Source organism: Vulpes vulpes, chromosome 7, assembly GCF_048418805.1.
Source record: "Vulpes vulpes isolate BD-2025 chromosome 7, VulVul3, whole genome shotgun sequence".
Lineage (NCBI taxonomy): Eukaryota > Metazoa > Chordata > Mammalia > Carnivora > Canidae > Vulpes > Vulpes vulpes.
In genome coordinates, this window is record NC_132786.1 from 48901437 (window position 1) to 48925366 (window position 23930).

At 38.2% G+C, this 23930-nt stretch overlaps 1 protein-coding gene across 6 annotated transcripts in view; it reads right to left on the minus strand.

The window, feature by feature from the left end:
• Positions 1–6583: 6583 nt before the first annotated feature.
• Positions 6584–23930, minus strand: part of TLR3 (toll like receptor 3) — a 33473-nt gene continuing 16126 nt past the window's right edge. For 3 of the 6 annotated variants that reach the window (XM_072763709.1, XM_072763710.1, XM_072763708.1), the window contains exons 3-7: positions 19370–19824; positions 17352–17543; positions 13025–14877; positions 12603–12798; positions 10809–12415 (exon numbers count right to left, since the gene is read on the minus strand). In XM_072763709.1, the coding sequence (XP_072619810.1) occupies positions 12392–12415; positions 12603–12798; positions 13025–14877; positions 17352–17543; positions 19370–19813 (2709 nt within the window). In that variant the 5' untranslated portion in view covers positions 19814–19824 and the 3' untranslated portion in view covers positions 10809–12391. Of the gene's footprint in view, positions 6969–10808; positions 12416–12487; positions 12799–13024; positions 14878–17351; positions 17544–19369; positions 19825–23930 lie in introns of those variants that run through there. The other 3 variants (XM_072763706.1, XM_072763705.1, XM_072763707.1) reach the window with 2 other exon arrangements.

Here is a 23930-nt window from a genome sequence, read left to right on the forward strand (position 1 = left end):
GCTCCACTAACCTGACTCCGAAAATACTGATATATAAGCCTAAATTCAAATGTGTTAATTAATAATTACCCAACTAGAGAACTGTCTTCTGCTCTTTTCCCATAATAGGAATTCCTGTTAAGACCAAGTCAAGTTGGAAGATTGTTAGGTGAGCATAGAATGAAAGCAAGGGGAGTAAGTAATATATATGGTATATGACTTACTCCATATGACTTACCATATATATATTTATATTTATAAATTTATATAAATTTTATAATTATACATATTTATATATAAATATATATTATATATAGTTTATATATATAAATGCTATATGTAAATATACATAAATATGTATGTATATATATATATAAATGTTTTCTGCCAAGGGGACAGTAACCATAGAGCCAACACCCTCCTCTCTCTTAAAAGAACAACCTTCTTTTAGATATTTCTATGCTCTCATTATTAACCACTTCCTTTCTATGCACATGCTTTTCTTGAAGTATATAGATACAGTTAATAAGATTACAGAAAAGCTCACATTCTTCCAGAACCTGGCTTGAAAGTAGTCTACCTATAAGATGTGTTTATACATATTCTGTCTTGGCTGAATCATGCCCCCTCAAAAGATATGCTGAAATCCTAACCCTCAATTGTGTAAAAGTGTTCTTATTTGGAAAGATGTAATCAAGTTGAGACAAGGCCATTAGGGGCAGCCCGGGTGGCTCAGGGGTTTAGCGCCTGCCTTCGGCCCAGGGTGTGATCCTGGAGACCCAGGATCGAGTCCCACGTCCGGCTCCCTGCATGAAGCCTGCTTCTCCCTCTGCCTGTGTCTCTGCCTCTCTCTGTGTGTGTGTGTGTGTGTGTGTGTCTTTCTCTCTCTCTCTGTCTCCATGAATAAATTAAAAATCTGTAAAAAAAAAAAAAAAGACAAGGCCATTAAGATAGGTCCTAATTCAATATGGCTGATATGGCTGCCATATACTTAAGAAGAGAGAAATTTGAAGACAAACAGAAGGAGAACATCAGGTATGGACAGAGGCAGTTTGGAGTGATGTATCTGCAAGCCAAGGAATGTCAAAGATTGACAGCCATCACCAGAACCTAGAAGAGGCAAGGAAGATTCTATCCTATAGGTCTGAGAGAGAGCATGGCCCTACCAGCACCTAATACTGACTTATAGTTTCCAGAACAATGACAGAATATATTTCTTTTGTTTCAAGTCACTCAGCCCCAGGAAACTAATATACTATTTGGGTATTAATTCATTATCAGAGTATTTCATGATCATAGTATGTGGCTGGTACATTTATGAACATCTTCAGTGGGGTATTTGCTCTATAAAGCTGGTTACAAATTAAAATCACAATTGTCTCAAATCTACAAGGAGAATGGCAGGAATCATAGAAGGAATGGGGAAGAAGTATCACTGTACTGACAAAGCAGTCAATAGAACATTCTGAACAGGCAGCCTCATGAGAAAGGCACAATGGATGACTGATTGATTCTTTTGTTTGAAGGTCCTTTGAAAATGGCCTATAATTGCAAACATGGTGAACAGTTCTCAGCAAGATGCTAGGTCTTTTACACCCATTGTTCATCCATCAACAGTCTTTCAGACAGATGTTAGATGCTACCGGGCTTCTCTGTTAATTACTATTCTCCTAACAGGAGCCCCAGGTGATGGACCACAAAGATCTAGCTCAGGTGTAGTCATGAAAGCAAATGCAGTAAACCGTGGCTTCTAACTGTGGCAGTGTTGAGTTTTTAAAAGACGTTAAGTCAAAGCAGTGTTTTATGTGATAAAACTCTTCTGGTCACATTGGCTAACTAACAATTAGATGCACTGGTTTTCTGAGGTGTATAATGATGCTTGGCTGCATCACCGAAAAAAATGTTAGAAAGTTATGACCATGTTGCTATGAAGAAATGCTATATTCAGAACCCTGAAAATTAAAACAAATAATCTGAGTAATTAATCTGTTTAAGAATTTAAACTGCCTTACTTGGCATGACACCAGAGCCAGAACCTGCAAGGAAAAGTACTATTAGATTTGATTATAAAAAAATTTTAAAGCTTCTTGGGGCACCTGGGTGGCTCAGTCGGTTGAGCCTCAGACTCTGAGTGTCAGCTCAGGTCTTGGTCTCAGGGTGCTGGGATGGAGCCCCTCCTCGGACTCAGGCTCCATGCACCCATTCAGGAGTGCTTCTACCTCTCTGCCTTTGACCCATCTCTCTCTCTCTCTCTCTCTTCCTCTCTCTCAAATGAATAAATAAATCTTTAAAAAATTTTAAATGTCTTTAGAGTAAAAGACATTTGTTAATTCAACAAATATTACAAAGAACCACAATAGAGATACTACAGAATGCTAGACTCTGGAGCAAGACTCCCTAGGTGCATGTTGTCTCTGTCATTGATCAACACCCAGGCCTCTTACTGTCCCTAAGTTTCCTCAACTATAATCCAGGAATGAAAATAGTTCCTATCCAGGCACCTGGGTGGCTCATTCAGTTAAGCATCTGCCTTTGGCTCAGGTCATGATCCCTACCTAGGTCCTGGGATTGAGCCCCATGTCAGGCTCCCTGCTCGGTGGAGAGCCTGCTTCTCCCTTTTCCTCTGCCACTCTCTTGCGTGTGTGCTCTCTCTCTACCAAAAAAATAAATAAAATCTTAAAGAAAATAGTTCCTATCTGAAATAATGGTACTTTCTGAGAATTTTATCAATACATGCTTGGCAACTGACACAGCCTCGCACAAGGTAGGCTCTCAATAGATGCTGGTTTTTATTTTATGCAATTTTATTATCTGGGATTTTATTATATGATATTCGTTTTTATCATATGATCTCAGGTTACAATGAATAACCTGAGGGAAGATCTGTAAGGAAATTTTAGCTACATTTACTTCCAAGTTTATTCACTTTTGTACCATTTGAATATTTTCAGTAAATTTGTATTATTTGTTTTCAATGACAAACACAGTAAAAGAAAACTAAACATATCAAAACCTCAAAAGCCTCAGGAAAATTGTCCTCGTATTTGATTAAGGGCTCTGTATTCTACCAAAGGAAAAATATTAAAAGTAGAACAGCTTTAAACTCATCAAAATGGGGGATCCCTGGGTGGCTCAGCGGTTTAGCACCTGCCTTCAGCCCAGGGCGTGATCCTGGAGACCCGGGATCGAGTCCCACATCAGGCTCCCTGCATGGAGCCTGCTTCTCGCTCCGCCTATGTCTCTGCCCCTCTCTCTCTCTCTCTCTCTCTCTCTCTCTCTCTCTCTGTGTGTGTCTCTCATGAATAAATAAATAAAATCTTAAAAAAAAATAAACTGATCAGCCTCAGATCAGAGATTATGATTAGACCATGACTAAATCTCCCAAGCAGAGTAGCAGATATAGCACAGTGGAAAGAGCAGAGAACAGATGGATGAGGCTTTTAAGATGCTTTCAGCTGCCAGTAGGAGAAAACTCTCATCAACCATGGCTCAAGAGAAGCCCACCAAAAAACTGGTTCTGAGAATGGCGCCATAAATCACCAACGTCATTAGGGATGCCAGATTTTTTTTTCTTTTTTGTTCACACATTGTCAGAGTGTTATGGGCTGTTTCCTGGTGGTCTCCACATGGCATCCTCAGCACCAACCATCTTTCCCTCAAATAACTACATTCAAGGGAAAAATAAGGTACTCACTCTTTCATTTTCCCTCTCATCAAGGAATAAAATAGTTTCCAGAAGCTTCTCAAGCTGACCAGCTGAGTTTCATTGGCTAGAACTAGCTTAAAAGTCCTTCCCTCAACGACTTACCAGCAAAGGGGACATACGGGTTATCTTGCTTTATAATCATAGTACATCCTGGGTGGTAATAAGGTATCAAACCCCAAAAAGGGGTCATTAGAACCTCTGATCTATACCTGGTCGGTCAGAAGCACTGGTGACAGCTTGGACTCGTGACTCGTGTCTGAAGTAGAGGGGTGGGGGTAAACAGTCTTGTAGGACTCAGCCCTTAAAATATGGGATCTGACCCTATCTCCTAGTAGATGGTGTTGGAACTCAGTTTAATTGTAGGACACCCAGCTGGTGTTGGAGAATTGCTTGGTAGTACAGGAACCACAATGACCACCACCACTACCACCACACATCGACATCAGTTCTAGCAACTTTGGGGGGTTAATTTTCAAAAAATATATGGAACTCCTATAACATAACAAAAATAAAAAACAACTCACCCAGCCATACACGCATGCAAAAAGCTAATTACTTGATTTAAATATAAGCTAAGGAAAAAAATGGGCTAGGACTTGTATAGATATATATATTTTTAAATCTGCAAAGTATATGTGAGATATTTTACTCAGCCACATTTACAGAGATATGGGATTTCCTTGTATTTCGGGGTTGTTTGATAGCATCCACAAGTATAATTTTCTCCAAGTCATCCAAGTCAAAAAGTGATACCTGGGCTTGGAGTATAGAGCTTGCTCCATGAAGGCCCAATGAGCCTTTCCCATACTTTTCTGTACAGAAGAATGCATTCTGGTGTTTACAAGTTGGAGAGTAATACTGCCCAAGCAGCTTAGCCATGCTGCAGTAGAGTATGGTCCTGAAAGGATCAACCTAGGGTACAATAACATTTTGCTCAGGATTTTTTAAAAATTTAATATGATTTGTATTTTTCTGCTAAGCATGCCTACACACTGGGTATAGGAGAACAGAGAGGAAAGAAAGGATAACAAAAGCAGATAATAAGAGAAACCAGAGATAGAAGGAAGGTGGAGGATGTACTGTGTAACTGGTGGATCTGTCCTTAAAGCTTGAGGTGGACCCAATGGCACCCCCTGGAATTTGTTCAATACATACTGTGTTCAGATTTTTATTGTTGTTGTTGTTTTACTGTGTTAAGATTAACAGAAATTTCAGCTTCCTACCCCTAGACCATCCCGTAAGTACCTCCTCCCCTTAAAAGATTCTGCTGATGTGTTCGTTCAGAAATCTCCAGCTGTCTCCTAATGAGTGTGGGGGTACGGGCGAGGGGCAGTTATGCTTGTCCCACTCTCTTCTGGGCTAGGTTTGCACAGTAAGGCCAGAAAATGCCAGATGAGCCACCAGAGAGAGGTTACATCAGAGGTTGCAGAATCACTAAGCGGCCAAGCTGGGAAGTTGGAACTGTTATCAGGGAAGTCTAGAGGGACCCTCTGTTTCTTACCACTGCTTAGGTAACAAGGTTTCTCTGAGGAAGGACGATCTCACTTGACCCAGTGTTTATCCCAGTCAAGATTGCTTTACACCAAAACAACCTGAGCAGAAGAACAGCTTTTCAAATCCCCTTGCACTGAAGGATTATCTTCAGTAAACAAGTAGAGCCGAAGCAAAGGCTCTGACCCAAGAGCCTCCAAAGTCACACGACTAATGCCAAGCCCCTTCTATCCAAGATTTGCACAGATTCTTGCACCAGCAATAGTGGGCCTTAAGGTTACATCCTCTGTAGACTCTTTCTGGGCACTTTTACTGTTTAAGATTTTGAACTCTTCCTATCCAAGAGTGTTTGGCCAATGATAAAAGCCAACTAACTCATCCTAAGGGGGAAGTATGTTTAGGAAGGCTGTAAGTTTCAAGGTTAGTCAGGAGAGGCCAGGGATTAGATCTCCTTGTAGGTGAAGCTGATGCCTGATCTACCCCTTGAAGCAGCATGCTTTAGCCAAGAAAAGGATGTAGGACAGTCATGCAAGCAGAACCACACTTACATTCAGATGGAAATATGAAAGAGCCGGGCATGTGGGTGAAGCCACAAGCAGTTCTGGGTGGCTAGAGTTCGAGGTGTGTTCATTCACTTAGTTCCTTAATCATTCAATCCACAAATATTTTGTGACTACTGTGCGTTGGAAGTGAAGCAAAAGAAAGAGCAATCTCTCTCTCTCTCTCTCTCTCTCTCTCTCTCTCTCTCTCTCTCTCTCACACACACACACACACACACACACACACACACACACACTCCAGATTGTAAACTAAGTAAGGTCTTTAGAGGGGACCTGGCACTCTTTGGATCATTGCTAAAGGAATATGAGCATATTTTTGGAATATTTACTGCAGAGTTGGAGGGGGTTAGAGGAAATTTTGGAGCATCCCAATTCTCTTTTGTCTGTGGTGTCTCCCAGAGGCAATGAAATTTCTGGGTGATAAAAATATATTTTCATTAAATTGAATGTGCCTTCTTCTTTTCTACATCTGCTGCTACAACTTCAGTCTAACATTTACTGTTATATTTGCAAATGTTATAGAGAACATGCAGTCAGCAGGATGTTAACAAGCCAAATGATAAGCAGTTCTATCATAAAATTGGCTTAGGGAATGCCTCAATCATAAAAGGTTAAATACCTTTCTTTAAAGTAGGACATCCTAGCTTTGTAATATCCTGATTACCAATGTGTAATTTTTTCTGAGGAGGATATAGTATACAGTACTTCCCACATTTACGTGGCAGGAGCCCTTTTAATGGGATTTTATCTTGTAAGATCGGTGAGGAACACCAATCAGTACCTTGGATGCACGCAGTAATAGTGGAGACAAGTTTGAAAGATGGAGTGGAGACAGAGTGAAGGAAAGTTTTGAATTCATTTTATTAGATGCCCGGCAGTCACCAGAAGAATTTGCACTGGGAGTGGCTGACTTACCACTACCTTGTCCTGTGAGTTGGGTTCCAAAGGAAGATTCTGCATCTCTGAAGAAGTGACAAAAGCATCCCATGAAAGAAAGAGCCAGCCAGCCAGCATTATGTCGCCAAGGCCCAGAGGCCAGATCACACCCGTGCTGGTCAAATGTAGCCGTCTCTGCCTTTGAAGTTCCTTCTTTCCTCTGTGTTCTGAACTCCTGAGATTCTAGAGGTGCTCAGCCAGCCAGTGGGAGAGCAGACGGAGTGAGGAGGGAGACAACAAGCCAACACCATCATCCCCTTCAGTGGGATCTACCAGCAGATGGAAGCAGACCCCAGCTGGGGAAGCAGAAAAGCCTAATTGAGCAAGAGTTTGTTATTACTATTGGGCTAGAGGTTTATAATGATGAGGTTGGACAACTCTTCGTAGTATCTATGAGTGTTAGAAAATCTCTATAATAAATAAGCCTGAGGTTTTATCCAAATGGAAGAATTTTCTTTAAAAAATCTTTAAAAGATCTTAAAAAGATCTTTGAGAGGATAAAAGAATAAGAATTTCCTGTTTGTACCTTCCTGAGTCCAGCTTGTTCAATAGGCCAGTTCTACAGGTCTCAATTGGTGAATATGACCACTGGGCTTGTCCAGCTCCCCTCTTTGGGAAACACCATTCTATTTATATGGTTCTAGTGGGTGCTGCCAACCACAGGACCCCACTGCCATGGCCACAGCGTGGATATATACCCTCAAACCAGGCCAATCAGAAGACTTTCCTGAGGTTTTAGAAATTGTTTTAAAAATTGGGATTGTTGACCTGAACAGGGAGCCTAAGAGATCCAGGCACCCCTGCTTCCAGCAGTACAAACCAAGAACACTAACTAACATAGAGAGAGGAATAGGTATGAGGTGTGGTGATATTTGAGCTCCTGGTCCTAGTTCTCCTTGACAGCTAGTTATATCCCTGCCCTTTTCCCGTTTTGGTAATAGATCATAAATATTCTCCCTTTTTGCCTAAACAACTTTGAGCTTCTGGCACTTGCAACCGAGTGCTCGCTAAGATGAAATGATATCTTGTCAAGGGGCCAAAAAGATACCTGTGTGAAAGCTGCCGAGTAAAACAAAGAGCAGCCTCTGACATCCAGAAGCTGGCCCGGCACTCACAGCTAGGCCATATTGTTCTCTTACTGGACAGAAACAGCCTCACAGACTATCAACTTCAGACAAGGTGATGCTGACACTATAAAATGAGACAAAGCATGACCACTTCCTAATTTTGCATAAGCACAGACAAAAATAAATTCACTGTGACACCCTCAAAATACCATAAAGACTCTTCTCTTGCCTAAGCTGACAGCCACCTCTTTACCAATTATTACTTTATCCTGGTTCTAGTCTCTTCTCCCTATAGATAAGCTTTATTGAGATAATCAGTCACATAATTTCCCCCTTTCTAACAGCATGAAATGTAGAAGGAAACTGCTTCCATCTGCCCTCCCCCAAATCACCTAAAGAAAACCCAACTTTTCAAGCGCCTTCTTAGTGAGACACCCCTAAGGTCTCCATACTGTGTATCCTCCTTCATTTCAGTAATAAACCAAACTTGTTCTTTGACTGGAAGACATTAACACTGTTAAAAAATATATATATATATTGGCTTTCTATGCAGCCATTTGTCTCCCAGAATGCCTGGAAGAGACTATTTTTAAAACTAAAATGGTTGGAACCTTGCAGAAGTGCTTAAAGAAACCAATTGAGCTATATCTACCTTAATTTTTAAATACCTTGGAAGGTGTAGTGGATGCTGTGGTGAACCGCTGAGCTCTCCCCTTTGGGACCCAGGCACCTATTCCTCTACTTGCCCAGAGTGTTCACGCTTCACAACTGAGATCCTCCTTTGGAATTGTTTTTGGGCAAAGCTTTTTGCTGAAGGGCACACTTCCTCCCTGGGACTGCCTAGATCCAATATTGATTGGCTGAGATGAGGTTGGGGCAGTCCAGCCCCTTTATGGCATCAACTCTGTAGGGCCATTCCCCATGGGGTCTGCTAAGGTCTCTGCTGCAACCTGCAATTGCATTGCAGATCATCATTCTCCCTCTTCTCAATCCAGTTTATTTCACTCCCTCATAAATCAGAGCACTCCCCAAAACCTGCTGCATGTACCCCTCCATCTTAGGTTCTATTTCCTGGAGAACTGACTTAAGATAAGAGAGCTAAGAGCTAACTGGCTACCCAGCAATTCTCACAAAGAACCAGAAAAGTTCCATCATTGAAAAGTCCCATAACTTGCCAAATATGTACAATAGGTGGTTTGCTGAACAGGTTGGGGAGGGGCAAAGTCACATGACGGGACAGTTTCTCCCATGCACAGAAAGATGGAGCAAGACTAGGGAGTGGCAAGAGATAAGAATGGCTGATATATGACCTAGTGTAATTAGCAACTAATGACCAATTGATTGCCTTTTTTTGTTAGTTTAATACAGAATTATATGTTTATAGGAAAAAAATAAGTACTTTAAGTCCCCGTTGGTAATGTGGGAGTGCACCTGGCTGTTTGGACTGTCAAGCTAGAAGTTACATCTTGTATTCAACTAGTTGTCACATAAATCTAAATCATAGATTCCAGGAGGGAGTTTTATTATAATTCCTGGTTTTGCCAATTGAAATCCATTAAGTTACAATTTCTTTTTTTTTTAATTTTTATTTATTTATTAGTCACACAGAGAGAGAGAGAGAGAGAGAGAGAGAGAGAGAGGCAGAGACACAGGCAGAGGGAGAAGCAGGCTCCATGCACCGAGAGCCCGACGTGGGATTCAATCCCGGGTCTCCAGGATCGTGCCCTGGGCCAAAGGCAGGCGCTAAACCGCTGCGCCACCCAGGGATCCCAAGTTACAATTTCAAAATAACTGACTCCTTAAATCTAAATTCCTCTGTTACACTCTCAGCAACATGGTTCTATCCTCTGCAGCATCCCTGCCTGTGACTCCACCCAACACCAAGTTCATGCCCCACTCCCTTCTATCTTACTGTTCATTCTGTTACCCTACTCCTCACTCAACCAAATTCTACCCACCTTTGAAAGGTCTGATCCCCTTTTGTTCAGGTCCATCTTTGATAGTCCCTTCCTACCCTAACTCTTCTTACCCCATTTTCTACAGTGTAGCTCAGATCCTATTGCACCCCATCATGCTTAGCACAGGGCTATGCACATGTAGCTGCTCCATGTATACAATATTTCTCACAGTTTTATTAATATATAATTTATGTACCCTAAATTCACCTGTTTTAAGAATATGATTCGATGATTCTTAGTAAAAACTTACATAGTTGTGCAATCATTACCACACTCCAATTTTAGAACATTTTCATCACCCTAAAAAAATCTCTTGCACTACTCCCCACTACTTCCCATTCCCATCCCTAGGTCCAGACAACCATTAGTCTGCTTTCTGCCTCTCCAGATTGCAAGAAATATTTTTTAAGCTCCTCATATGGAGCACCTTTACCAATTTTCCAATGGCTACCATCACTTATTATTGAGTCCCCTTTACAAATAACCTAAGGTAGACATTTGAATAATTAAACATTGTTAAATAAATGGCACTGAAAACCCCCTCCTCACTAACAAATTGATAGTATTTACTTCTTATTACAATAAAAAGATGTCATTTTTAGGTAAAATCTAAATTCCTAGGTTTATTTTAAACTCAATGTTTATTCAATTGGAGTTTGTTTTGAAAACGGAAAAACAGGAAGAAGGAGTGAACAGATAACATGATGCCACCTTGAGAGCATTCAAACAAGTCACTTCACTCATGGAAATTAAATAGGTCAGACAAACATCCTTTTCTGCATTTCCTTGTTTTAAACCCCAGGGATGAGGACTCCTCCTGAGAACAATTATAAAGGACAGCTTGCAGAAGTTCAGGATGTTTCTTCCTGTGTAAGTCAAACACAAGCCAAGGCTTGCATCTTTTATTAGTTTTACTTATATTCAGTTAAATGGGTCATCCCTTGTGCATTTTCTTACATATTAAGAAACTTTAATAAATTATGTTTGAACTCAATTTAAATTGTGGCCATTTGATCAACTATCTTATAAGCAAATAAATAAGAGAAGGAAAGCAAAATTACATCCTGCCCTGCTTTGAACAAACTGGTGAAACATTAATTGATAATAAAAGTTCATTTAGAAATATTTTAATGAAATTGAAACCATTGATACACAGCTAACATTCAAAGCACATCAAGAAAAATGGTAGTTGTGACTTTCATTTTGGCATCGTAAAAGTTTAATTTTATTTGTTTATTTATTTATATTTTGTGATGCCAAAATAAAGCAAGATTATTTCACAGGTAGAAAACACATTTTAACAAAAAAGCAATAAAACAATGTGTCTTGTGTGCAAAGGTCATATATAATGGGAAAGTGAAAATGAGTCCTCCTCCACACATTCATATTGTTGAGAGACTGTAGACACTTTCAGAACCACCAATAAAATGTATATTACTTTTTCCAGGATTCTGTGAGCTTAGCCTTGAGAATACTGAACAATTTTTAAAATATTTTATTTATTTATTTGAAAGAGAGAGAGGGCGCACACGCAGGGGGAGCGGCAGGCAGAGGGAAAGGGAGAAGCAGGCTTCCCTCCCCCATGAGGCAGAGTCCCCTGAGGGGGTGGATCCCAGGGTCCTGGGATCATGACCTGAGCCATATGCAGACACTTAATGGACTGAGCCACCCAGGCACCCTAATATCGAACTATTTAAATGAAAGTTCTAAAATGTGACTTCTCAAATGCTCCCGAAATTTAGCAAACAGATGCTTCTAATAAAGAAATTACCTCAGCTTTATAATTTCAACCCTCTCTTATATTTGAATACCAGAACTATAAAAGTTTTAAAAAGCTATTCTTGTTTATTTCCAATAATTAGATTCTTTTTATCGTAAAACAAGAATAACACTTAAAATCATAGTCTTTCTAGAGTAGAACTAACTTATATATACATAGCATATTATTTTATGACATGGTAATATATTTAATGTGAATGCATTATACCATGATCATCATTAATTATAGGGGATTATTTAAGATTACTTAAGGTTATTTAAGATTTTGTTTATCACCAAAATTTTCAAGATCAGAACTCAAAGAATCCAGTGGGACCAAATGATTTGACCAGGGCCATCTCCTGAGTCTGAGACCAAGAGAAAAGAATATTTTATTTCCACAAAGCTAATCTACTTATTAACCTTCCGGAAGTAAGCCTTTCTGTAATCCTTTTTTTTTTTTGTAATACTTCTAAGCAAGAGAATCGTTTCTTCTAACAACTATAGCAGAAACTCAAATAGCAGGAAAATATAAGTGAGTATAAGTAATCGAAATGAATCACAAATGTTTTCTGACCATGAATCTGTATATTGAAATGGGATTTAACACCTAACAAAATGAACACTGAGACAGGGACCACTAAAATAAAAGCTTCCCAATTTAAAAAATATTATAACTAAGCTTTTAAAAATTGGGGTATATATTTTACTCTTTTACAGTTGAAATAGCATTGTATCTACTAAAACAATTATCTTTTATTCTACTATGAGTGCATCCAAAAAATCTCCAAATATAATTATCAGAAACCTTCACATAATTCTCACTTTTCTTTAAATGAAGAATATTTTAAAACTTTTCTAAGTTGTCACAGACCTCAGTTACCAATTGTATATTCATTAGTAGAGGATATTCTGATATATTTATTTTGGGTCCAGTTAACTCTGTTGGCAATGAAAGGCCTGAAATAGGAAGATAAAAGAGATGGAAGTGTGGGATAATACTCTTTAAATATGAATAAACAAATTTATATGATCTTCAAATAAAACTTAAATTTACTATGAAACTTTTAAGATGGGAAAGTTACTACTCTGTTACTTTAGTCTTTAAATAAATTTAATGTATTGAATTTCTGGATCCAAGTGCTACCTGCAATTTATGATGAAAGGCATTCACCCGTTCTTTCTGAACTGGCCAGTTCAAGATGCAGTGAGATTTAAACATCCCTCTTCGCAAACAGAGTGCATGGTTCAGTTTATAGTCTGGAATCTCCTCAAGAAAGATCAATATAATGGACTCTAGATTTTGTTCAATAGCTTGCTGAACTGCCTGGTGCACTTTGAATCTAGTAAAAAAAAATATATTGAAATAAGTTACATATCAGTATACAGTATTCAACAGCCAAAATCTCCAACATCCCCCCTTACATTTGCTTTTACCTGTCACTAATAATCAGGTTATTTTTTTTAAACTTATTTTTAACATTTTTTGAGTGGTGAGTCATAATATAAGTAATATTTAAAAGCTTAATTGAAAAGTACACGCTTAAAATTTCCACAATGTTCACCTACCTTTTGCATAATGGATCCTTTAATAGATGCTGTGTTATAACAAAAATAGTTTTTCTACTCTTTTTGATGCTATTAACGATTGACTCGAGTTCAAGGACACCTGCCTCAAAGTCCCTCTCTTCGAGACAAAATTTGAGAGTTTTATCTTTTTCTTCCATTGGAGAGAAGTGTTCCCAGACCCAATCTCTATCTTTATAGGCATGAATTATATAAGCTGCATATTCAAACTGCTCTGGCTGTTTGTCTATTTCTTTGAAACCAAGAATTCGGTGCACTGAAACATTCCAATAAAAAGATATCCTCCAGCCTTCAAAATGGATCAGCAACACAATAAAGATAAAAGTCAATAAGACACTGGTATTTATTATGAAAAAGATTTCAAAGGGGGCACTGTCTTTGCAGGGTGATATATCAAAAAGCATCACTGGGAAACCATGATATTGAGGTGGAGTGTTGCAGAGGTAATGGCTTGATAACTCAGAGATGTTGGTATGGGTGCTGTTAATCCAATTAACAAACCAGGCAATACTTTCACAGGTACAATCAAATGGATTAAAGCTCATATCTAAATTACTAAGGTTCCTGAAGGCTGGCCCAAAAACATTCTTCTCAACTGATGTTATGAGATTCTTCTGAAGGTTCAGTGACTTCAGAGACACCTGATCATTAAAGAGAGATGATGGAAATATGTTTAAATTATTCAATCCTAAATCAATGCTCTTTAATTCAGATAAGCCCTTGAACACCTCTGCTGGGATCTCATCAAAGCCATTAGACTCTAAATTAAGAATGTGGAGGTGAGAAAGACCCTTTAGAAAATGAACAGGACCACCGGGGTTTGCATGTTTCCATAGCCTTGCTAAGTTGTTATGCTGCATATCCAGAATTTCTAATTTCTCAAGACCTTCCAACAGTTCATCATTTATGTTGGCTATATTGTTGTTGCTTAGATCCAGAATGTTCAAGTTCCGAAGAGGATGAAAAGGTGAAGGGGAGCTGTCCACATTTCTAGGGGACGTTCTTCGGAGCATCAGTCTTCGGAGGCTGGGAATCAAGGCAAAAGAGCTGCTTGTCAGTTGTAGGTATTTGTTGTAGGAAAGGTAGATTTCGACAATATTTTCTAGACCTTTCCACTCTTGGCCTGTGAGTTCTTGTCCAATTTCATTAAGGCCAAGGTCAAGTACCTGTAGGTGGCCCAGCCAAGAAAAAGCACCACTCTCTATTTTTGAGATTTTGTTTTTGGTTAGATTGAGTGTGATTAAAGGAGACTGAGCAAGTGACAAAAATGTTTCATTGGTTAAAGTTTGCAAACTTGTGAAGGAGTTGGAGAGACTCAAGTGTTTCAACTTTACCAATCCTGTGAACATATTGCTTTTTATGCCTGCAAAGTAGTTGTCTTCCATGTTCAGATACTGCAAACATTTTAGCCACTGAAAGGAAAAATCATCAATCCTGGGATGCGAAGCAAGGGAAGTGCTTTGTTTAGCAAAAGATCGTTTCAAATCCAGGTATCTTACATTGAGAAGCCCATAAAAGGAGTGGGAAAACAAATGCTCTATATTATTATACTCCAGGAAGAAATATTCTAAATGTGGAAGCCAGACAAAGGAATTGTTCTCAATCACATTCAAGTTGTTGTGGGAAAGATCGAGCATGGTGAGATTCGTATGCTTTAGTCCATGGAACGTCATATTGCTTGTTCTGTACAGCTGGGTGTTGCTTAAGGATAGATTCTGGATGCTTGTATTTGACAGTTCCAAACAAAGGTTCTCTGTGAGACTGGGGTTCAGCTGAACGTTGTTCAGAGAGAGGCCAAATAACTTTCCAATTGCATGGAAACACCCTGGAGAGAACTAAAGGTGAGGGGGAAAGGAGGTTAATAACCAAAACACAGTGGTGTCCTCATGACTCTTGAAATGTTGAAACAATTCTTTACTCAGTCCCTTGCCCCTTCACCATCTTCTCTGTGTTTTCTCCCCACCCCTCACTGCACAGCTCCTTACTCTGTGCCTGCCACACCTACCTCGTGCTCCAGCCCCTCACCTTTCCTGGCCACTGCTTACCTTCTACTCATCATTTAAGGCCTCCTCTTCAGGGGGCCTCCCCTGAAACCTCAGTCTAGGTTAAGTCCCTGGTGCTTTTACTTGATCACACTGAGTATAATTGTAATTAATAAACTATTTGTAAAGTCACCCCTGGGGCAGATCCTGTTTCTGTCCTCATCACCCCTGTTCTCAGTGAATAACATGGAATGGATGGGTGGATCTTATTAAAAGCAGTGATTCACACTTTCCCTTCTGTGACTCTGAGTTCCAGCCTTTCTCTTTGTCTTTCCACCAAGGTTTTCTTCTGCCTTTATTTCATGACACCACCTCCAGCTCCCTTCTACTCTGCCCCCACTGCCCCCCTGCTCCCCGCACCGGAAGCCTTGGCTGCTGTGTGATTCAGCACCAGGGCAAGAGAATGGAAGGCAGGAGAGAAGGAATCCAGAGAGGACTGGTAGCCAGTCCTGGGCAGTGGTTAAACACCAGCAGCACAAATAGGATCTGACTCCTATGGTGCAATTGGTGAGACGTTAGGATTCATGGAAGAAAAGGCAAAAATTAGGAGGAAAATGTACTTTTTCATAAGTAAAGTGAATTGGACTACAAAACAGAAAATTGCTAAATTAATTAGGACGGACTTACATGACAGCAGTATATTACAGTAATTGAAGTTGAGTTTTTGAATAATTCTCAATGATATGGAGAATGTTCGTGATGTTGTATTATTTTTAGACAGCAGGATACATATACTGTTGCCTCAGGGAGGCAACATGGTGTAGCTGTTAGGAGCATGGGCTCTGATCTAACACTGCCAGAAACCCAATTCCATCACCAGAAAAATCACTTGTGAGACCTTGGTTCCTCAACCCTACTTCATCTCAATTTACCCTTGTGTAAAATGATGGTAAGAATAAGTTAGTTACAAGACTATGTATATATAGCTTATCACAGAGCCTGACGCACAGGGTAATTTGAATTTATACTCTGAATTTCACCTGCTATTGTTTTTTTTCCAATTATCACTTGGAGTAAAGCTGGAGATAAAAATACCCAAATGCTAACATTGATTGTTTCTGGACTGTGGGCTTTTGGATGATTTTAATCTCCCCCCTCATTACTTACATATTTTATAACATTTCTGCAATAAGTGTTCTAAATTTTAAAAAATGCTATTCAAATCTTAGCATGAGTATTGCATAAAATGTTCATTTGTTGTCTGTTTATATTTTATTATCTCAGGACCAATACACAGTCTATTTTTATTCTGAAAATCAATACAGCTTGTAAAAATCTGATTTAGTTTATGCTTGCCAATATTCTTATTCTCAGCCTGTAAAGGAAAAAGAATATACACATACCCATATATAAAAGTGATTAATGAACTGAGTATCATGATCCAAAGAGAAGGTTAGTTACATATATTCCATTGTAAGAGGATTTTTATAATAATCTAATACTAGTTTTCATTTATGGAGCACTTACATGCCAGACACTGTGCTAAATTCTTTACCATACAGCCTAGGAAGTAGTTTTATCATTATGCCAATTTTATGAGTGGGGAACTAGAGTAAAGAACTTGAATAATTTGCCTGATTATATAATTATTAGGAGAGAAAGCCCAGGGGTGCCTGGGTGGCTCAGTCTGTTAAGTCTCTGCCTTCAACTTGTGTCATGATCTCGGGGTCCTGGGATCAAGCCCCTTGTTGGGCTCTCTCTGCTTGTTGGGGAGTCTGCTTCTCCCTCTCACTCTGCCTGCTGCTTCCCCTGTTTATGCTCTGTCTCTCCCTCTGTCAAATGAATGAATGAATGAATGAATGAATGAATATCAATCTTAAAAAAGACAGAGAGAGAGAGCAAGACCAGAGGCAGAGCTAGCTAACCCAACTCTAAAGCCTGTGCTCTTAAGTATCATGCTTTTTTATTCTTTCAGAGATTTTGTGTGATAAATAGTATTGTTTCCACTTTACAGGTGAGGAAACTAAGACCTGGGGAGGTTATGTAAGTTCCCCAAGGTCAAAGTACTGGCCTAGAATTGGAAGAGGAATTTCAACCCACTTCTATCAGACAGCAGAGCCTAAGCTCCTAATTGCTATCAGACTCTCCCATCTTGTAAGGATGAAATGAATGGCCCCAAGCAGGAAGTAGGAAGGATTTCTGGAACATGGGGCAAGCATGAGGTGGTAACCCCTTTCTCTAGGGAATCTTTAGATTCTTACCCATGTGACACAGGGGCTCCCACACTTAAAGGTAGAACACACAAAAAAATTTACCTTGCTTCTTACCTCTTTAATTGGATTTGATGACAACTCCAATTTTTCTAAAGAAGAATTACCAAGGAAATCAAGTTCTTCACGTCTCAGTACATTAATTTTATTATTTGATAACAGAAGCTCTTGGAGATTTTCCAATTGGAGCTGACTTCCTAATTTAGTAGATGACAAACCATTATGAGATAGATCTAATTTGACTAAATTCTGAGAAAGAAAAAAGACATATGGAAGTTAGAGTCTTGCTTCCAAAAATAGTTCCTTTAAATATTAGAGTCTTAGAAATGACTTAGAAATAACAGCAGAAATGTCACCTCTCTATTATTCTATAGAAAACTGAAAGTAGGGGTAATAAAAATCTTTGTTGTGATTGAAAATACCATTGCAGCAAGGGCTTTGTTTCTTATGTCAAGAATCATTAAAAAAAAAGAGAAAGAAAGAAAGAAAGAAAGAAAGAAAGAAAGAAAGAAAGAAAGAAAGAAAGAAAGAATGAGTGGATGCCTGGGTGGCTCAGGACATGGTCCCAGGGTCCCGGAATCGAGTCCCACATCAGGCTCCCCAAAGAAAGCCTGCTTCTCCCTCTGTCTATGTCTCTGTCTCTCTCTCTACATCTCTCATGAATAAATAAATAAAACCTTGAAAAAATAAAAATAAAAAAGAATCATTTTATTTCTCTTACCAAAGTAAAAGGACGTAAGCTTATTATTCATGATATAAGGACTATCCATAATAAGCATTTATTTATAATAGGCATTTCTTTATCATGTAAGGAATATTCACGAGGCTTAACAAACATAGTGTCATGCATTAGCCTTGAAACTAAACAACAGGAAAGAAAAAATAAGAAAAAACTGTCGTCTAAAAAAAAAGTATGACTAGAACTCTGCTGTCCATGAAGTCCTAAAATGATTTTTATATTGAGAAAGATTGAATTAACAGTTATATAAGTTTTGCATGATAACTAGTACAGAATATTTATTTTTGTTTGTTTTGTCAGTGCTGTGGGACATTTTATCACCCTTGTGCTACTTTTTAACACATAAACTTCCACTCAGGTAAAAGGTAATGACCAGTTGATATATATTTGGGCAGACTCTTATGTAATGCATATTAAAGAGAGTAAGACTTTTACTTTGTTTTTTATTTTTTTTAAAAAAAGAATATTTGCTAAGGATTACTCTAACCAAATTTTGAGGTTTTTGAGTCCAAAGACATTTCACCCACTTCAGAATCTAAGGAGGCACAAGAAAGAATTTTCAAATCACTAGTGAGCAAAATCATTTTATAAATATTTCTAAGCTATTTAAGTTCGTACACTATTCTTGGCATATGAGGTCATAGAAATGCCAAATTTTTTCTAGGTCTATAAAATGAAGAAAACAAAGTTTTAGAATGGCTTTGGTTTAAGAAAAGTATTTAATAATTGTCTCAGATTGAGACACAAGAACATATATTTTCACAGATGTAAAATTCAAGCAAAGTATTAAAAAAAAGATGGCAGCCATTGGTAAAGCAGTATTGTAAAGAGATTTCTTAAATCAAGATTACATAATTTTTAATTAAAAAATTTGCTTTATCATGCATAAGTTTTTGTTAACTTTATTTAAGTCAGAATTTGGATGTGGCATTTTTTGTTAATTACTTCAGGTACTAAATTAGCAGCATTAAGAGTTTATTTGCTGTGTTCCTTGTGGGATATTCTGGTTCTCTGTCTGGTTATGACAGAACAGATTCTTTGATCCCTACCTCTTGTCTCTAAGTTGTATTTTTAATGGAAGGGAGCAAGAGAGGCAAAGTTCTTTACAATTAATACTGAAATTGATTTAAGATGCTGTTTCCTCTTTTGCAAACATTTTCAAACATAAATGGCCATATTTGTATGTGGGTCCCCCTCTTCCCACTGAAGATTAGTTTTCTATTTCCTCACCTTGATATTTAGATATGAAGTTTAAAGATGCATAAATGACTTGAAGACTTACCATGAGATAACGTATTTTTAATTTCTTATATGGAGATGAACATTGTCATCTTACCTTCAGGCTTCGAAAAGGATTATTTTGAATGATCTTGATTGAATTGGACATTAGATGGAGTTCAGTCAAATTCACGCAGAAGACAAAAGTTTGATCTGAAAGGTGAGATAGCTCATTGTGTTGGAGGTTCAAAATTTCCAACAAGGGGAGTTTTTGGCACAATTCTGGCTCCAGTTTTGAGATGGAGTTAAAACCTCCATCCAAGATAATAAGTTGGCTATATCTTGTAAAATTGGCAGGTGGTAATCTTCTGAGCTGATTATGGGTGAGATTCAACACTGTTATGTTTGCTGGGAGGTCATCAGGCACTTGAGTCAACTTCAGGTGACTACAGTCAGCTACTTCATGTCTAACAACACATTTATTGGTAGAGGATGTACACAGTATCCAAAAAGGCAACAGTCCCAAAAAGGAGTAGATATGATAAAGCAAACTCTGGCTCATGATTCTCCCCTCTAAAAGAAATGTCAACAGGTAAGAGATCATAGGCTTTCTTAAGCATTGGTATATTTCTTATAAAATAGATAACCAAAAGTGACGACGTATGATCTTTTTACTCGCAACTTCTATGATAATACAAGCATGTATTATACAAGCAATACATCAAATGGAAATAAGTCAAATAGCACAGAAAAGTAAAAAAAATGGGGCATACAAACTCCCTCTTCACTCTTCACCCCCATCTCAGTTTCAACACGTCTTATTGAAAGAAGCACTATATGTGATTTCTATAAACCAAGATAAATTAGTTTTTTTCATCATACTTTTGGGTGAATGGCCAATTTGGAGGGATATGTCTAACACCGGCTATTTGGTTGTCATCTTGGAATCCATTCTACTGTTGTATTCCTGGGTGAATGCCACTATCATGGTTTTTAGTACCTTCTTTCTTGAATTTTTTTTTTTACTCAAGTATCTCCTTGAATAGCCCTTCCCCCCTCTCTCCAAAATATTTTTTTAAAGATTTTTTTAATTTATGATAGTCACACACAGAGAGAGAGAGAGGCAGAGACATAGGCAGAGGGAGAAGCAGGCTCCATGCACAGGGAGCCCGACGTGGGATTCGATCCCGGGTGTCCAGGATCGTGCCCTGGGCCAAAGGCAGGTGCTAAACCGCTGTGCCACTGAGGGATCCCTCTCCAAAATATTTATAGGAAGTTTTATCTTTCAAGTTCTTGAATATCTGTTTTTGTTCTCTTGTCATATGATTTTGATGTGTAGGCTGTTTGAGGTTCAAAATACTTTTTATGCAAAATCATGAAGGCATTATTCCACTGTCTTCTAGTATTCATTGTTGCTAAAAAGAAAGCATGCCCATCTGGTTTTCTTTCCTTTATATGAAAGATACCTTTATTTTACTCTCCTTTTCCTCTTTGGAAATATCTTTTCTTTTTCCTTGGTATTGTAAGATTCACAAGGATATTTCATGCTAAATCTTTCCTCCAAAATGTAGCTATACACTCTCAGGCATTTTCAATCTGAGGACTCATGTCTTCCTTAAATTTTTAGATTTCTTTTTCTATTATTCTTTGGTTCATTTCCACTCTTTCTTTGCCTGTGTTCTCTCCTTTGGAACCACTTTTAGGCAGACATTGACCCTTCTGTGTGATCTTATTTGTATTTAAAGTTCCCTCTTCAGGGCCACCTGGATGACTCAGTCAGTTAAGCATCCAACTCTTGGTTTCGGCTCAGGTCAGGGTTGTGGGATCCAGCCCCACGTCAGGCTCCATGCTCAGTGGGGAATCTGCTTAAGGATTTTCTCCCTCTGCCCCTCTTCCCCTCACTTTCACTCTTGCTCTCTCTCTCTAATAAATAAATAAACAGTAAAAAAAAATTTCCTTTTATATTCCACTTTTTTATCTTTTAATTCTCTATTTCTAGATATAAGCTCAGCTTTTTGTATCAGGATTTGCAGTATATATACTTTCTAAATTTTAGTAATTATATTTTAAATACATACAGAACAGTACACAGATGATGAATGTACAGCTTTTTGAATTTTCATAAAGAGCATGTCAGTACATTCGCCACTCATTTTGAGAAATAGAGCACAATGAGCCCCCCAGAAACCTCCCTTATGTTCCTGCCCAGCCACCACCTCCTCCTTCCCCAGACAAGCACTTCATTATTTCATACACAGAAAGATTAAATTTTTTTAATCTTTTTTATTTATTTATGATAGTCACAGAAAGAGAGAGAGAGAGAGAGAGAGAGAGAGATAGGCAGAGGGAGAAGCAGGCTCCATGCACCAGGGGCCCGACGTGGGATTCGAACCTGGGTCTCCAGGATCACGCCCTGGGCCAAAGGCAGGCGCTAAACCACTGCGCCACCCAGGGATCCCCAGAAAGATGAAATTAAGTTGCATTTGTATTACATGTGTTAACAGCATTGTGCACTATGTATCATTGTATGCCTTTTTTTAAAAAAAACTCCAATTTAGGTTTGTGAGATTGATCCACATCTTGTCCTTTAGCAGGATTTGCTCATTTCCATTCAAGCAGAATATGGCTATATACCATGTTATCTTTTTTTCAGCATTTCTAATGAAAAACTCTAGACAACAGCACAACTCACAGAATTTTACAGTGAACACACTAGTGTTATCATATATCTACCCATCTATCCATCCTCTATCTACCAGTTCACCAAAATATACTGCAACATCAGTACCTTTCCGTCTAAAGAGTGTGCATTGCTACCTCCAGTTCAGTATTTAAAGGTCTTTTTTCTTTTTAATAGAGTTTTTCTTTTGATATAAAATTTACATACACTGAAATGTACAAATCTTTGGTGTACATTCTCTGATTTTTGACACATGTATACATCCATGTAACCCAAACCCTAAAGAGATCCCCCATCCCCTTCTGGTTCATTCTAATCCCTGTCTCTCAAAGACCATCATAACTCTGACTTTCTTCTACTATATTGTTAAGTGACTTATAACCTACTATCAATGGAATCACATTCACTCTCTTAAATGAGGCTTCTTTCACTCAAGTGATCTTTTTGAAGTTCATCCATGTTGCATATTGGGAGTTTTTCTTTTTTAAACTAAATGGTATTCCATTGTATAAATATATTTTATCCATGCTGATATTATTAGACACATGAATTGTATGAAGTTTTTCACTAGTATGAATTAAGTTACTGTAAATATCTTTAGATATATTTTTATGGACATGTATATACTTGATTTCTTTGGGATAATTACTTGTGACTGGAATTGCTGGGTATTTGGTAAGATAGTTACTTTTATAAGAAACTGCCAGATCTTTTAATGAAATTTGTACCATTTTACATCTTTACCAACATTTGGTACTATTATTTTTCAGTCATCCTGGTGAGTGTGCTGTAATATCTCATTATGGTTTTAATTTTCATTTCCTTGCTGGCTAGTGATATTTAACTATTTTTTTTAAAGATTGTATTTATTTATTCATGAGAGACACACAGAGAGAGGCAGAGACACAGGCAGAGGGAGAAGCAGGCTCCATGCATGGAGCCTGATGGGACTCGATCCCAGGACCCAGGATCATGCCCTAGCCAAAGGCAGATGCTCAACCGCTGAGCCACCCAAGTGTCCCTATTTAACAATTTTTATTTGCTGATTATCCATTTGTATATCTCCCCTTATATATTTGAAGATTTCACTTATTTTTTAAATTAGGTTGTTTCTTATTTATTATTGAATTACAGGAATTTTTTATATACATAGGTATTAGTCCATTGTCAGATTTATATTTGTGAGTGTTTTCTCCTATTTTGTGGCCTATCTACTCATTTTCTTAATGAGTGATTGTATCTTCAGAATCATGGTAAAGTCTAATTTATCATTTTTTAATTATTACTACTTTCTGTGTCCTGTCTAAGAAACTTAGCCTACTCTCAAATTGTTCTTTTTTTAAAAAAATAAAAGTATGGTTTTAGGTGTTAGGTTAAGGCCTGTAATCTCTCTTTAATAAAATTTTGTGTATGATGTGAAGGAGGAGTCAAGGTTCATTTTTTTTTCAGTTGCACATCCAGTTTGTCACTTTTTTTTTCCTTTCCCCACTGGATTGCTTCAGGATCCTTCTTAAAAACCTAATAAATGGGGATCCCTGGGTGGCGCAGCGGTTTGGCGCCTGCCTTTGGCCCAGGGCGCGATCCTGGAGACCCGCGATCGAATCCCACATCAGGCTCCCGGTGCATGGAGCCTGCTTCTCCCTCTGCCTGTGTCTCTGCCTCTCTCTCTCTCTCTGTGACTATCATGAATAAATAAAAATTTAAAAAAAAAAACCTAATAAATGTGGGTGGATTTAAGTGTGGGTCTATATCTGGGCTCTCAACTCTCCTACACGGAAATACCTGTCAGTTCTTAGGCCACCATCACATTGTTTTGATTACTATGGCTTTATAGTAAACATTGAAGTCAGAAGTGTAAATCCTCCCATTTGTTATTCTTTTCCTAGATTGCCTTTCCCATGCTATGGTTAATAGGAATTATCTGAAATAATTTTACTTATTATTTAATTCATTATTCCACCTGAGTAGAGTATAAAGCTATAATAGTAGAGGACGTGGT